Source organism: Hyperolius riggenbachi, chromosome 8, assembly GCF_040937935.1.
Source record: "Hyperolius riggenbachi isolate aHypRig1 chromosome 8, aHypRig1.pri, whole genome shotgun sequence".
Classification (NCBI taxonomy): domain Eukaryota; kingdom Metazoa; phylum Chordata; class Amphibia; order Anura; family Hyperoliidae; genus Hyperolius; species Hyperolius riggenbachi.
In genome coordinates, this window is record NC_090653.1 from 257,206,192 (window position 1) to 257,220,852 (window position 14,661).

At 50.0% G+C, this 14,661-nt stretch overlaps 1 protein-coding gene across 2 annotated transcripts in view; it reads right to left on the minus strand.

The window, feature by feature from the left end:
* LOC137527785 (properdin-like) overlaps window positions 1-14,661 on the minus strand; it is a 150,758-nt gene that overhangs the window by 13,407 nt on the left and 122,690 nt on the right. For both annotated transcript variants that reach the window (XM_068248684.1, XM_068248683.1), the window contains exon 8: window positions 8,829-8,946. In XM_068248684.1, the coding sequence (XP_068104785.1) occupies window positions 8,829-8,946 (118 nt within the window). The remainder of the gene's footprint in view (window positions 1-8,828; window positions 8,947-14,661) is intronic.

Genomic DNA, 14,661 nt, shown 5'->3' on the forward strand with positions numbered 1-14,661 from the left:
TGCATGTGATACCCCATTCCTACCCCTCTTCCATGGGCTTGCTCCTGGCTGGCTTTGGCTTCCTGCGAGTCTGCTAGTCTCTGGACTGACTCAGGCTGAGAGGCTCTGCGAGTGCGACGCAGTCACACACTGCGTATTTATGGCTGCCTGCGGCCACCCTACTCTCGCTCGCTGACGTCGGCTCCTCCCCCCTGCCAAGCCCAAGGTGGGCTGCCTGTATCTTTCCCGTTGTGCCACGCAGCCTGCCAGTGTTGCCACCCTTTCACGTTATTTTTACTGACAAAATTCCCCCACTAAATGCACATAAGAGACAGCTTTTCCCCATGTAAATGCACATAACAAGAGACCGCTTTTCACCAGTAAATGCACATAAGAGACCGCTTTTCCCCATGTAAATGCACATAACAAGAGACCGCTTTTCCCCATGTAAATGCACATAACAAGAGACCACTTTTCCCCATGTAAATGCACATAACAAGAGACCGCTTTTCCCCATGTAAATGCACATAACAAGAGACCGCTTTTCACCAGTAAATGCACATAACAAGAGACCGCTTTTCACCAGCAAATGCACAGAAGAGACAGCTTTTCACCAGCAAATGCACAGAAGAGACAGCTTTTCACCAGCAAATGCACATAATAAGAGACAGATTTTCACCAGTAAATGCACATAATGACAAACAGCCAGTGTCCCCAGAATATATAGCCAGGGATATATGTCCCCAGTATATGTAGGCAGGGGTATATGTCCCCAGTATATGTAGGCAGGGGTATATGTCCCCAGTATATGTAGGCAGGGGTATATGTCCCCAGTATATGTAGGCAGGGGTATATGTCCCCAGTATATGTAGGCAGCGGTATATGTCCCCAGTATATGTAGGCAGGCGTATATGTGCCCAGTATATGTAGGCAGGGGTATATGTCCCAGCATATGAAGGCAGGGGTATATGTCCCAGCATATGAAGGCAGGGGTATATGTGCCCAGCATATGTAGCCAGGGGGTATATGTGCCCAGCATATGTAGCCAGGGGGTATATGTGCCCAGCATATGTAGCCAGGGGGTATATGTGCCCAGCATATGTAGCCAGGGGGTATATGTGCCCAGCATATGTAGCCAGGGGGTATATGTGCCCAGCATATGTAGCCAGGGGGTATATGTGCCCAGAAAATGTAGCCAGGGGGTATATGTGCCCAGTCTAGGTAGCCAGGGGGTATATGTGCCCAGTCTAGGTAGCCAGGGGGTATATGTGCCCAGCATATGTAGCCAGGGGGTATATGTGCCCAGCATATGAAGCCAGGGGGTATATGTGCCCAGCATATGTAGCCAGGGGGTATATGTGCCCAGTCTAGGTAGCCAGGGGGTATATGTGCCCAGTCTAGGTAGCCAGGGGGTATATGTGCCCAGTCTAGGTAGCCAGGGGGTATATGTGCCCAGTCTAGGTAGCCAGGGGGTATATGTGCCCAGTCTAGGTAGCCAGGGGGTATATGTGCCCAGTCTAGGTAGCCAGGGGGTATATGTGCCCAGTCTAGGTAGCCAGGGGGTATATGTGCCCAGTCTAGGTAGCCAGGGGGGTATATGTGCCCAGTCTAGGTAGCCAGGGGGGTATATGTGCCCAGTCTAGGTAGCCAGGGGGGTATATGTGCCCAGTCTAGGTAGCCATGTGCCCAGTCTAGGTAGCCAGGGGGGTATATGTGCCCAGTCTAGGTAGCCAGGGGGGTATATATGCCCAGTCTAGGTAGCCATGTGCCCAGTCTAGGTAGCCAGGGGGGTATATGTGCCCAGTCTAGGTAGCCATGTGCCCAGTCTAGGTAGCCAGGGGGGTATATGTGCCCAGTCTAGGTAGCCAGGGGGGTATATGTGCCCAGTCTAGGTAGCCAGGGGGGTATATGTGCCCAGTCTAGGTAGCCAGGGGGGTATATGTGCCCAGTCTAGGTAGCCATGTGCCCAGTCTAGGTAGCCAGGGGGGTATATGTGCCCAGTCTAGGTAGCCATGTGCCCAGTCTAGGTAGCCAGGGGGGTATATGTGCCCAGTCTATGTAGCCAGGGGGGTATATGTGCCCAGTCTAGGTAGCCAGGGGGGTATATGTGCCCAGTCTAGGTAGCCAGGGGGGTATATGTGCCCAGTCTAGGTAGCCATGTGCCAGGTCTAGGTAGCCAGGGGGGTATATGTGCCCAGTCTAGGTAGCCATGTGCCCAGTCTAGGTAGCCAGGGGGGTATATGTGCCCAGTCTAGGTAGCCAGGGGGGTATATGTGCCCAGTCTAGGTAGCCAGGGGGTATAGGGTCCCCGTTTAGGTAGTTAGTGACAGGAGCGCTCCGCTCCGCTCCCTCTAGCCGCCGTTGCCGCTCCCCCCTCACCTTTCCGCAGCTTCAGACCTCAATCAGCGGGCGACCCGACCAGTGAGAGGGCGCTGGACGCACCCGCTCTATATGCGGAAGTGATGTCACTTACGCATATCAGTGCGGCGTGCTAGGTCCTAGCGCCCACCCGCCTGATGGAGGTCTGACGCGGCGGCGCCGGCGGCTAGAGGGAGCGAGCAAGCTTCGGCCACAGGGGGAGAGCGGCGGCCGGGCGGCGCCTCTCAGAGGCAGGCGCCTGGGTGCCTTGCACCCGCAGCACCCGCCCAGGCTCGGCCCTGCACTGCATACCTGTTCAGTGCACCTACGTGACCGCATGCAGTGTTATATTATATACCAGTCACTGCATACCTGTTCACGGTAACTGTGTGTGACAGCTGCACATTGTATTGATACCAGTCACTGCATACCCGTTCAGTGCACCTACGTGAACGCACGCAGTGTTATATTATATACCAGTCACTGCATACCTGTTCAGGGTCCTTTTACACTTAATCAGTTGCTTTCAGTTATAACTGAAAGAAAACGGATTTTCAAAGTAATGCCCATGTTTTCCTATGGCCTCTTTTACACGTAACGCATTTTAACTTAAGTCTTCTTCCCAATGCACTGCTATGGAAAAAAAGCGTATCAACGCGCACTAACGCATACTAACGCACACCAACTGATTAAGTGTAAAAGGGGCCTCATGGTACCTGTGTGTGTGACAGCTGCACATTGTATTGATACCACTCACTGCATACCTGTTCAGTGCACCTACGTGACCGCATGCAGTGTTATATTATATACCAGTCACTGCATACCTGTTCACTGCACCTGTGTGACCGCATGCTGTTTTATATTCCAGTCCATGCATACCTGTGTGACAGCTGCACATTGTATTGTAATACCAGTCATTGCATACCTTTCACTGCACCTGTGTGACTACACATTGTATTAGTCAAGTCAGTGCATACCTTTTACTTCATCCCCCGATATGGACAAAACAGGCAGAGGCAGAGCCAGAGGCAGGCCACCCGGCAGGTCTGTTCGAGGTCGTGCTGACATGATTTCGTGTGGCCCTGGACCAAAGTACAGTGCTCAGAAGAAGGCTCGTCCCATCAACTCCCAAGATTGTCAGGACGTAGTTGACTATTTAACACAGAACACCTAATCTTCCACAGCCACCAGCGCTACTACAAGCACCACATCCACTGCATTTGACACTTCGCAGGAGTTATTTGGTGGGGAATTAACTGATTCACAGCCATTATCGTTACAACAAGATGAAGGCGCTAAGCAAGTTACACCACCTTTATATGTCTGAGTTAGGCGACACTATGGACGTAAGGTGTGAGGAGGAGGATGATGAAGTACCAGCTGTTGGTGCAGTTTTGGAGGTGTCTGATGCAAGCGAAGCTGTAGAGGATGATTATGATGATGATGATACTGCCATGGATGCCACGTGGGATCAGTGGGACAGTTCAGAGGGGGAGTCAGAGAGGAGTAGGAGGAGACGAGTTGCTGAAAACAGCAGGGGGAGCTCGTCATCAGAAACAGCTGGTGGCAGTGTCCTGCGCCATGTATCGCCACCTATGGACAGCCAGCCAACATGCCCTTCAATGTCAGCTGCTGACACCACCATAGTGCACACACCCCAGGGCTCCGCGGTTTGGAAATTTTTTTGTTTGTCTGTCTCAGATGAGAGCAATGCCATCTGTACTCTGCCAGCAAAAATTCAGCCGTTGAAAGGCCAACACCCGCCACGTAGGGACAATTGCCTTATGAAGGCACATGCAGAAAAGGCACAAACTGCAATGGGAAGACCACCTGAGGAAAAGCAGTACACAAAGGCAAAGCCACCCTCCGCCTCCACTTCCTCCTTCAGGTGCATCATCTTAAGCCGCTTTCTCCCTTGCACCTTCACAATCACAACCACCCTCCTCCACTCCGCCTCTCACCTTGAGTGGTTCCTGCTCCTCTGCCCACAGCAGCAGCCAGGTGTCCGTGAGGGAAATCTTTGAGCGGAAGAAGCCAATGTCTGCCAGTCACCCCCTTGCCAGGCATGTGACAGCTGGCTTGGCGGAACTGTTAGCTCGCCAGCTGTTACCATACCAGCTGGTGGACTCCAAGGCCATCCGAAAACTTTTGGCTATTGGGACACCGCAGTGGAAGATACCAGGCCGCAATTAGTTCTCAAAAAAGGCAATACTCAAACTGTACCATGAAGTTGAAAGGCAAGTGGTGTCATCTCTGGCCGCAGTGTTGGGTCAAGGGTCTATCTGACCATGGATGCCTGGTCTGCAAAGCATGGTGAGGGCAGGTACATTACTTACACAGCCCATTGGGTCAACCTGGTGACCACTGGCAAGCAGGGAGTACGTGGCTGTGCAGCGGACTTAGTTGTGACACCTCTCCTTCTCCTCCTACTCCCCCTGCTACATCCGCTTTGCTGTCGTCCTCCTCCTTGGCTGAGTGGCAGTACAACTGGTACTACTGGTACTGGTACTACTGGTGCAGCGATCTCCTCTCTAGCTACACAGCCCCAGCTCCCCAGGGCCTATGCTGCATGCCAGGTACGACGGTGTCACGCCATCTTAGACATGTCTTGCCTCAAAGAGGAGAGTCACACTGGAGCAGCTCTCCTGGCTGCTCTTAACAAAAGGGTGGATCAGTGGCTGACCCCGCACCAGCTGGAGATCGGCAACGTGGTGTGTGACAACAGCAGCAATCTAATTTCGGCTGTGAATTTGGGAAAGTTGACACATGTACCCTGCATGGCACATGTGCTCAATCTAATAATTCAGAGATTTGTGTGCAAGTACCCTGGCTTACAGGACGTCCTAAAGCAGTCCAGGAAGGTGTGTGGGCATTTGAGGCGGTCTTACACGGCCATGGCACGCTTGGCCAATATTCAGCGGAGAAACAATTTGCCGGTGAGGCGCTTGATTTGCAATAGCCCGACTCACTGGAATTCAACGCTCCTAATGTTCAACCGCCTGCTGCAGCAGGAGAAAGCCGTCAACCAGTATCTCTACAATTACAGTAGAAGGACATACTCTGGGGAGATGGGGATGTTCTGGCAGAAGCACTGGATACTCATGCGAAATGCCTGCAGGCTCATGTGGCCTGCGGAGGTGACAAACACGGTGAGTCGCAGTGAAGGCGCCATTAGCGACTTGATCCCATATGCTTTCTTCCTGGAGCGTGCTGTGCGTAGAGTGGTGGATCAAGCTGTGGTGGAGAAGCGTGAACAGGAACAGGAAAAAGAGTTGTAGGATCAATTCTCAGCAGAACCAGATGTTTCCTCAACACCTGCGGCAGCACAGAAGGGGGAGGAGGAGGAAAAGTCGTGTGGGGAAGAGGAGACAGATGATGAGGAAGGTGTTTTTTCTTTTTTTGAGGAGGAGGCGGGAGAACAACCGCAGCAGGTGTTACAGGGGGCTTGAGCTGCTCAACTTTCCCGTGGTATTGTTCGTGGCTGGGGGGAGGAGGAGAACTTAGCTGACATCACTGAGGAAGAGCAAGAGGAGATGGATAGTACGTCTGCATCGAAATTTGTGCAGATGGTGTCTTTCATGCTCTCCAGCCTGTTGAGGGACCCCCGTATAAAAAATACTCAAGGGGAATGACCTGTACTGGGTGGCCACGCTACTAGACCCTCGGTATAGGCACAAAGTGGCGGAGAAGTTACCAACTCACCTGAAGGTAGAAAGGATGCAACACTTGCAGAACAAGCTGGAAACTATGCTTTACAGTGCGTTTAAAGAGACACTGAAGCGAAAAAAAATATATGATATAATGAATTGGTTGTGTACTATGAATAATTACTAGAAGATTAGCAGCAAAGAAAATATTCTCATATTTTTATTTTCAGGTATATAGTGTTTTTTCTAACATTGCATCACTCTATAATATGTCCAGATTACACAACACTCAGCATTCAAAATGAGTCTTTCAGAGCAGTCTGTGAAGTAATAAACTCTTCTCTGCTAGAGGAAAAGTAAACAGTTCAATTACAGTTCAGATAATAAAAGTCAGATAACAGCCCTCTCCACGACCAAGTTGGTCGGAGAGCTTAATAGCTTTTTTGCATAGAGATAACAACTGGAGTTTCTCAACTCTTCCTGCACTGGAAACAATTAAGCAGCCCATACACTCAGCCGATTTTCTGGCCGACCGATCGATCGCGGTCGATCGATCGATCGATCGCAAATCGGTTGGCCAATCGACCGATCGACGGCCGATTTCGATCGATTTCGATGGATTTCCATCGAACTTGCAGGGTGGAAAATTTAGGTCGATCTGATGAGATTGCTTATCAGTTTGCATTGGCCTTAATGGAAATCTGATGGCAAAAAAATGCCATCAGATCGAATTTCAACAGATTTCAAACTGAAATCTATTAGAATTCTATTCTGGTAAAAAATGTTCTAAAAACGCATCAGATAGATCATCAGATGCATTTCTTATCTGTCTGCTGCCAATCTGACGAGTGTATGGGCACCTAACGACTGATGTATCTGATCTTAATGTTTTTTTTCTTAGCTGTACTACACATACAAATCATAATATCATCATTTTTTTTTCGCTTCAGTGTCTCTTTAAGGGTGATGTCACAGCACAACAGAATAAAGGTGCCACTGCCAGTAATCTTCCTCCTCCTCCCATGTCCACGCATGCAGGGACAGGATGCTCTAGCGATCTCATGGTGACGTCAGACATGCGGACATTCTTTAGTCCAACGTCTCGCCTTAGCTCTTCCGGATCCACCCTCCACCAACACCTCGACCGGCAGGTAGCCATCTACCTGGCCTTAAGTGTGGATGTAGACACTGTGAGCAGCGATGAACCCCTGGACTACTGGGTGCGCAGGCTTGACCTGTGGCCAGGGCTGTCACAATTTGCCATCCAACTTCTGTCTTGCCTTGCCTCAAGCGTCCTGTCAGAAAGGACCAGCACAGCTCGAGGCATTGTCACTGAGAAGAGAAGTCGCCTAGGTCAAAATAGTGTTCAGTACCTCACCTTTATCAAAATGAATGAGGCATGGATCCCGGCCAGCATAATTTTTTTCTAGTTTTCAAAGTTCGCCTCCCCATTGAAGTCTATTAGCGGTTTGCAAGTTTGACACTTGCTATATGAGTTATTTTCTCTCCTCCTGCCAGACTTTGGCTGCTTATTCCCTGACCTTCACAGTTTTGCATCTATAGACCCACCATTTTGCGCACATTTTTTTGAATAGACATGACTAGTATGAACACTGGCATTTTGAGTAATAGTCTTGAGTACTGCTGCGCAGTTAAAGAGGCTCCGTAATGATAGTAGAACAATGCAGTATACTATATTACTCAGGATATAAACTTATACGGTAACTTTTCTGGTTTCAGTTACACTTTTTTATAGCTATACATTTCTGTACATTGGTATGTAGCCCCACCCACCCAGTGATGTTTGCCTAGGCTGATTAGATATGCAGAATTTTCCCAGAGCAGTCTAGGAGACCAGGTATATTTTTTACTGGCTTTGGAACTCTTAGAACCAAACATTCCGCAGAGCTGCACCTGACAGGACTAAAGAGATTGCTGTCTGTGATACGTTTCAGAATCTAAATCAGGGAGAAGAAAGATTTTACAATGGGCAAACACCAACCAATCAATTTATAAAGCAATATTGAAAAAAAATAACCATTTTTGACTACAGCAAAGGACACCCAAAGCAAAAATAAACTAATTAAATAAACTATTGTATCTACTTTCTTACTCCTAAAAATAACTTTTTAAGATATTACACAGTTTTATTTTATGTTTAAATCTACTTTTTAAGTTTTAACTGTTTTATTGTTTTTGCTCAATGACACATTCATTGAAGTATGCCAGAGCTAAAATTTATGAACAATTTACCCTTTTTATCTCTTTCCTGCTCCCAAAAGCCATTTTCTGCTAGGAAAGTGTTTTATAGTTGGAATGTCTTATCATTGAGGGTCACACTGTAGTCACTTCCTGTCTGAGTCAGGACTGACTCAGCCACTTACGTACCTGATATTTAACTTTTTCAGGCAGAGAAAGAAAAAAAGTAACACAGCATAGTTATTAGTGTGCTAGGCACTGTACATACACCTGTCTATCTCATCATGTCACATGTCACCTCGGGTATCCTTTAAATCCAGTTGGGGGCTGTTACTTGTGATATGCATGGTTTCAGTTTTAAATCAGAAGGTACTGCCTAGACCAGGCATGGGCAAACTTGGCCCTCCAGCTGTTAAGGAACTACTAGTCCCATAATGCATATGCCTTTATGAGTCATGGCTGTGGCTATAAGACTCCTGCAATGCATTGTGGGACTTGTAGTTCTTTAACAGCTGGAGGGCCAAGTTTGCCCATGCCTGGCCTAGCCTATTCATTATATCAGATATTTTTTTCTGCTTCAGCGTCACATCAAAATAAAAGTAGTAGTATTAGTGGTATACACAGACTGCAGGATTCATGACTTACGGGTAATCTTCGTGTATTGGTAGACACTCTCTGTATCTTTTTCGTACAGATGGTCCGCAAGGAGGCTCACAAAGTCCCCACGGGCTCCACTCTGACCAGTTGGTTCGCTTGGAGGAGTCTAAAGCAATGTTTAAAAAAAGTCAACTGGTATTACTTAAAGAGAATCTGTACTCTAATATTCTTACACTAAAAAGCATACCATTCTATTCCTTATTTTCTCCTGTGCCCCCTCTGTGCTGTTTCTGCCACTCTCTGCTGCAATCCTGGCTTGTAATTAACAGTTTTAGGCAGTGTTTACAAACAAACTAACCAGCTTGTGATAGGCTCACATAAACAGAGCAGGGACGGATCTAGACCAAGTTGCGCCTGGGGCAAGGTCAGGTTTTGGCGCCTAAACTGCCATTCCCCATCCACATTTTGCCGCCTTTTTAAGAAATCAACAAACTGCGCCTGGGGCAAGAGACCCACTTGCCCCCCCCCTAGATCCGTCCCTGAAACAGAGTGTGTGAGTCATACAGAGCCTGCAGGGGGCCTGCAGAGGGTGTGTATCGCTTCTATCCAATCACAAGCAGCCCTGCACATTCCACACATTCAAGCATTAGCCCAACAGACACCACAGAGGAAAGGAGATAAGAATTATTACAGAGACATTGCAATCAGGAAAGGCTGCAGTAAGCCAGAGCACATTAGAACAGGCATAGGAACTTATAGGATAGAAGAACTAAGGCTGAAAAATTTGTTACAGAGTCTCTTTAAAGGAAACCTGTAATGAAGAAAACCTCCCCTGGGGGTACTCACCTCGCGTGGGGGAAGCCACCGGATCCTATTGAGGCTTCCCCCGTCCTCCTCGGTCCCACGGTGGCGAAAATCCTCCCGGAACAGCAGCAATGTAAATATTTACCTTCGCGGCTCCAGCGCAGGCGCAGTATCGGCTTTCCGCACGGAGATAGGCGGAAATAGCTGATCTCCGTCGGGCCGCTCTACTGCGAAGGCGCAAGTCTCCTGCACCTGTGTAGTAGAGCGGACCCGACGGAGATCGGCTATTTTCACCTATCTCCGTGCGGAAAGGTGCAACAGCGCCCCCACAGGAGCCAAGGAGGTAAATAAATCAGCACTTGTCAGGCTTGTCGGGGGAGGATTCCGGGACACTTCGGGGGAGCCAGCGCTGGACTGCCTGCAGCTACAGGAGTGGGGGAAGCCTCATTGGGACCCTGAGGCTTCCCCCTCCCGAGGTGAGTACCCCCCAGGGGAACTGTTAAATGTTACAGAGTCTCTTTAAAAGGAAATAAATATGGCAGCCTACATATCCCACTTACTTAAAAAGAACGCGAGGTGGATCTTCAAGGGGCAGATCTTGTCGCTAAACTCGGGGGGGGGGGGGCATAGCGTGACTGTGGGGGGGGGAGAGGGGCAGAGAGCGGCAGTTGGGGATCACAGAGACATGTCATTAGGCAGAGGAAATGGCTCTGTGTCCCACAATTCCTAATTCCTCTGCCTAATGACATGTCTCTGTGTCCCCCAACTGCCGCTCTCTGCCCCTCTCCCCCTCCACAGTCACGCTGTGCCCCCCCGAGTTTAGCGACATGATTTGTCGCTAACTCGGAGGTAAACAGAGGGGAGAGGAATTCCCTGTTCACAAAGCCAGGGGTGTTCCTGCAGGGTTTCCTGAGCTACCATTGGGCAGCTCTCTCCCCTGGCCGCGCCTAGAGTTGGGCCGAACCTCCGATTTTAGGTTCGCGAACCTGGTTCGCGAACTTCCGCGGAAGGTTCGGTTCGCGTTAAAGTTTGCGAACCGCAATAGACTTCAATGGGGATGCGAACTTTGAAAAAAAAAATAATTATGCTGGCCACAAAAGTGATGGAAAAGATGTTTCAAGGAGTCTAACACCTGGAGGGGGCATGGCGGAGTGGGATACATGCCAAAAGTCCCGGGGAAAAATCTGGATTTGACGCAAAGCAGCGTTTTAAGGGCAGAAATCACATTGAATGCTAAATGACAGGCCTAAAGTGCTTTCAAACATCTTGCATGTGTATACATCAATCAGGGAGTGTAATTAAGGTACTGCTTCACACTGACACACCAAACTCACCGTGTAACGCACCGCAAACAGCTGTTTGTGTAGTGACGGCCGTGCTGGACTGGTGCGCACCATGGCGAGAGTGCAGGTTTTGGTGGCTTTACAGCCCATATGGTCGCCTGGCTGATGTAGCTGAATGACAGAACAGTGACTGTCCAGCTGATCAAATTTGGTCTGACCACAATGAGGCAACGACCTTATTATCGTGGGTGTGCAGTGGTGGGTTCACAGAACAGGTATGCAGTGGTGGGTTCACAGCACAGGTATGCAGTGGTGGGTTCAATGAACAGGTATACAGTGGCGGGTCCACTGAACAGAACAGGTATGCAGTGGCAGGTTCACTGAACAGGTATGCAGTGGTGGGTTCACAGCACAGGTATGCAGTGGTGGGTTCACAGCACAGGTATGCAGTGGTGGGTTCAATGAACAGGTATACAGTGGCGGGTCCACTGAACAGAACAGGTATGCAGTGGCAGGTTCACTGAACAGGTATGCAGTGGTGGGTTCACAGCACAGGTATGCAGTGGTGGGTTCACTGAACAGGTATGCAGTGGTGGGTTCACAGCACAGGTATGCAGTGGTGGGTTCAATGAACAGGTATACAGTGGCGGGTCCACTGAACAGAACAGGTATGCAGTGGCAGGTTCACTGAACAGGTATGCAGTGGTGGGTTCACAGCACAGGTATGCAGTGGTGGGTTCACAGAACAGGTATGCAGTGGTGGTTTCACAGCACAGGTATGCAGTGGTGGGTTCAATGAACAGGTATACAGTGGCGGGTCCACTGAACAGAACAGGTATGCAGTGGCAGGTTCACTGAACAGGTATGCAGTGGTGGGTTCACAGCACAGGTATGCAGTGGTGGGTTCACAGCACAGGTATGCACTGGTGGGTTCACAGAACAGGTATGCAGCCAGACAGGAACAAGTTAAGCCTAACTAATCTTTCCCTGAGAGACAGTCTGCAGCAGCTCGCCCTACTCTCACTAACGCAGGCAGCACACGAGTGAGTGTAATGGCCGCCGCTGCCTGCCTTATATAAGGGGGGGGTGGGGCTCCAGGGGCTAGTGTAGCCTAATTGGCTACACTGGGCCTGCTGACTGTGATGTAGAGGGTCAAAGTTGACCCTCAATGTGCATTATGGGGCGAACCGAACTTCCGCAAAGGTTCGCCTGCGGGACGCGAACGCGAACCATTGAAGTTCGCATGGAACCGTTCGCAGGCGAACCGTTCGGCCCAACTCTAGCCGCGCCTCCTGCCGCTCCCTCGCCTCCCTGCATGCTGTGAGAGACACACAGTCTCTCAAGGTAGCGATGTGACCCAGAGGTCATGAAAATGAAAGTGGGCCATAGTGGCCCACGGGAGCGGCGGTTTTTGCGGCTATCTGATCCGCTCAGTCCCGCGGATCAGGTAGCCTACTTTTTTTTTTTTTTTTTTTTTTGCATTTGTTGAGCCCACCTTGGACTCTCTTTAAGTTGTCCTTTAATAGCAAAGCCTCCCTACATGCAACCGTCACTGTAGGTTCTAGGTATGTTAAAGGGAACCTGAAGAAAGTGGGCTATGGAAGCTGCCATATTTATTTCATTTTAAGCAATACCAGTGAGTCTCACGTCCATGCAGTTTGCGGGGCTGTGCGCACGATTGAGCGGGTGGAAGCCTGGGATTGCAGTGGTCCCAGCGACAGGGGGGGATTGGTGGCAGGGGACAGAAGTCCCCTGAGCCAAAACGTGCTTGTCCGCTAAGAATGACCACTGTTTTTGTTCAAAAACAATCATTCTGAAATGGTGCCGCCGCGCTCCCTCCTGCTCGCTTGTTTCCGCCTCTCCCACCACTGATCATTGAATTAATGAACTGTTCCCATTCATTCATCTTCCCTCTAGGTCCCCGTGATCCCCAGCATCAATGAGATGCCTGCTAGGGCTGATCGGAACAGCTGAATTCCGATTTCGTCGAAATTTCGTGTACCGCATGCGAAAACCGAGTTTCGTGTTCCGAATTTTCGTGTTCCGAGTGCATTTCTATTGAATTAAATAGTGTTAATTTCTGCGGTTAATTGTAAAGCCCCCTTACATGCTATCATCACCAAATTTGGCATGTATGTTAAGCAGATGAGTGGGAACATGGTAAAAAAAAATTTTGTGAAAAGAGCTTATAGTTTTTGAGCAAATCGATTTCAAAGTTTCATAAGAAAAATGTTTTTTAAACTGTGTAAAATGACACTGCTGCAGAGCAGGTTACTGCATTCCGAGTTCTGTATACATATTGTATACATTTCATGAAAACAGACAGCGTGGGGTCCCCCCTCCCAAGCCTCCTTAACCCCTTGTCCCCCATGCAGGCTGGGATAGCCAGAATGCGGAGTCCCGGCCACGTGGGGCTTCGCACCCTGAGCTATACCAGCCCGCATGGTCCATGCTATGGGGGGGCTCTGGAGGAGAGGGGCGGCAAACCTCCCCCTCTCCCCCAGAGCCCTTGTCCAATCCATGGACAAGGGGCTCTTCCCCACCTCCGGTGCCCCAGGAGGAGGTGGGGGCCGCCGACGTCCTGGGGGGTTCATGGTGCCCCCTCCCCAGGAGAAATGAGTATAGGGGTACACGGTACCCCTTACCCATTTCAGCAGAGTTAAAAAAAGAAATAAAAACATGACAACGAAAAAAGTCCTTTATTGTTCTAAATTAACCAGGGATACTTACCTTGGGATAATCTCACGCCAGTAACCTCAGGAGTGGTCCCACGCCAGTATTCTCTTATGACATCCCACCTCCCTCCCACACTGACGAACTCCCACCACTGAATGGTCACAGTCAGCCTCTGCATCTGTATAGCAGAGGCTGAGAACACGAAAATTTTGTCTTTAAAACAAGAAATTTCGGCAAACAGTGATGCAATCAAAATGGCCACTGGGAAATCCCTGATCGCTGGAGGCCACACTAGAGTGGCGAAACCAGTGATTTTTCACATAGATGGTGGGTCCAGGTGACCAGAGCAGGAGGTGCCCTAATCCCCTGGACCCACCCATTCATGTGAAATAACGCGTATTCTGACACTCTGAGGTGGCCTCCGGGGAACGGGGATTCCCCAGCAGCCATTTTGTTTATGACACTGTTTGCCGAAAATTCTTGTTTTAGCAAACAATTTTCATGTTTCTAGCTTATGCAATACAGATTGCAGAGACTGTCTAAAGCCATTCATCCCCAGGAGTTCTGCAGGATCGGTAGGTGCGCAGGATCTCCTAAGAGGATAGAGGGGGGGCACCGCACAGCGCAGGAAGGTGGGAAAGTGGGCACAGAGCGGCGGGGAGGGGGGGAAGCCTCCCCTCCCTCACCTAGGGTCCCCCTTCCGTGCTCCCCCTCCAAAATTGCAGCCAGCAGCGGCAGCGAGCGGGAATCACTTACCGAGAGAAGAGCTCTGTGTGCCGCTGCTGGTCTGGTCTCCTGCATTGCATTGTCCAATTATGCTCTCACAGGAAGTACTGCGCACGCGTGATTGGACAGTGTCAGTGCAGAATACCAGACCAGCGGCACACAGAGCTATCGCTCTCGGTAAGCCGTTCCGCTGGCTGGCTGGAATTCTGGAGGGGGGGGGGGGGGTGCGTAAGGGGGGGCCCTAGGTGAGGGAGGGGAGGCTTCCCTCTCTCCCCGCCGCTCTGTGCCCACTTTCCCACCTTCCTGCGCTGTGCCCCCCTCTATGCTCTTAGGAGGTCCTGCGCACCTGCCGATCCTGCAGAACTCCTGGGGATGAATGGCTGTAGACAGCC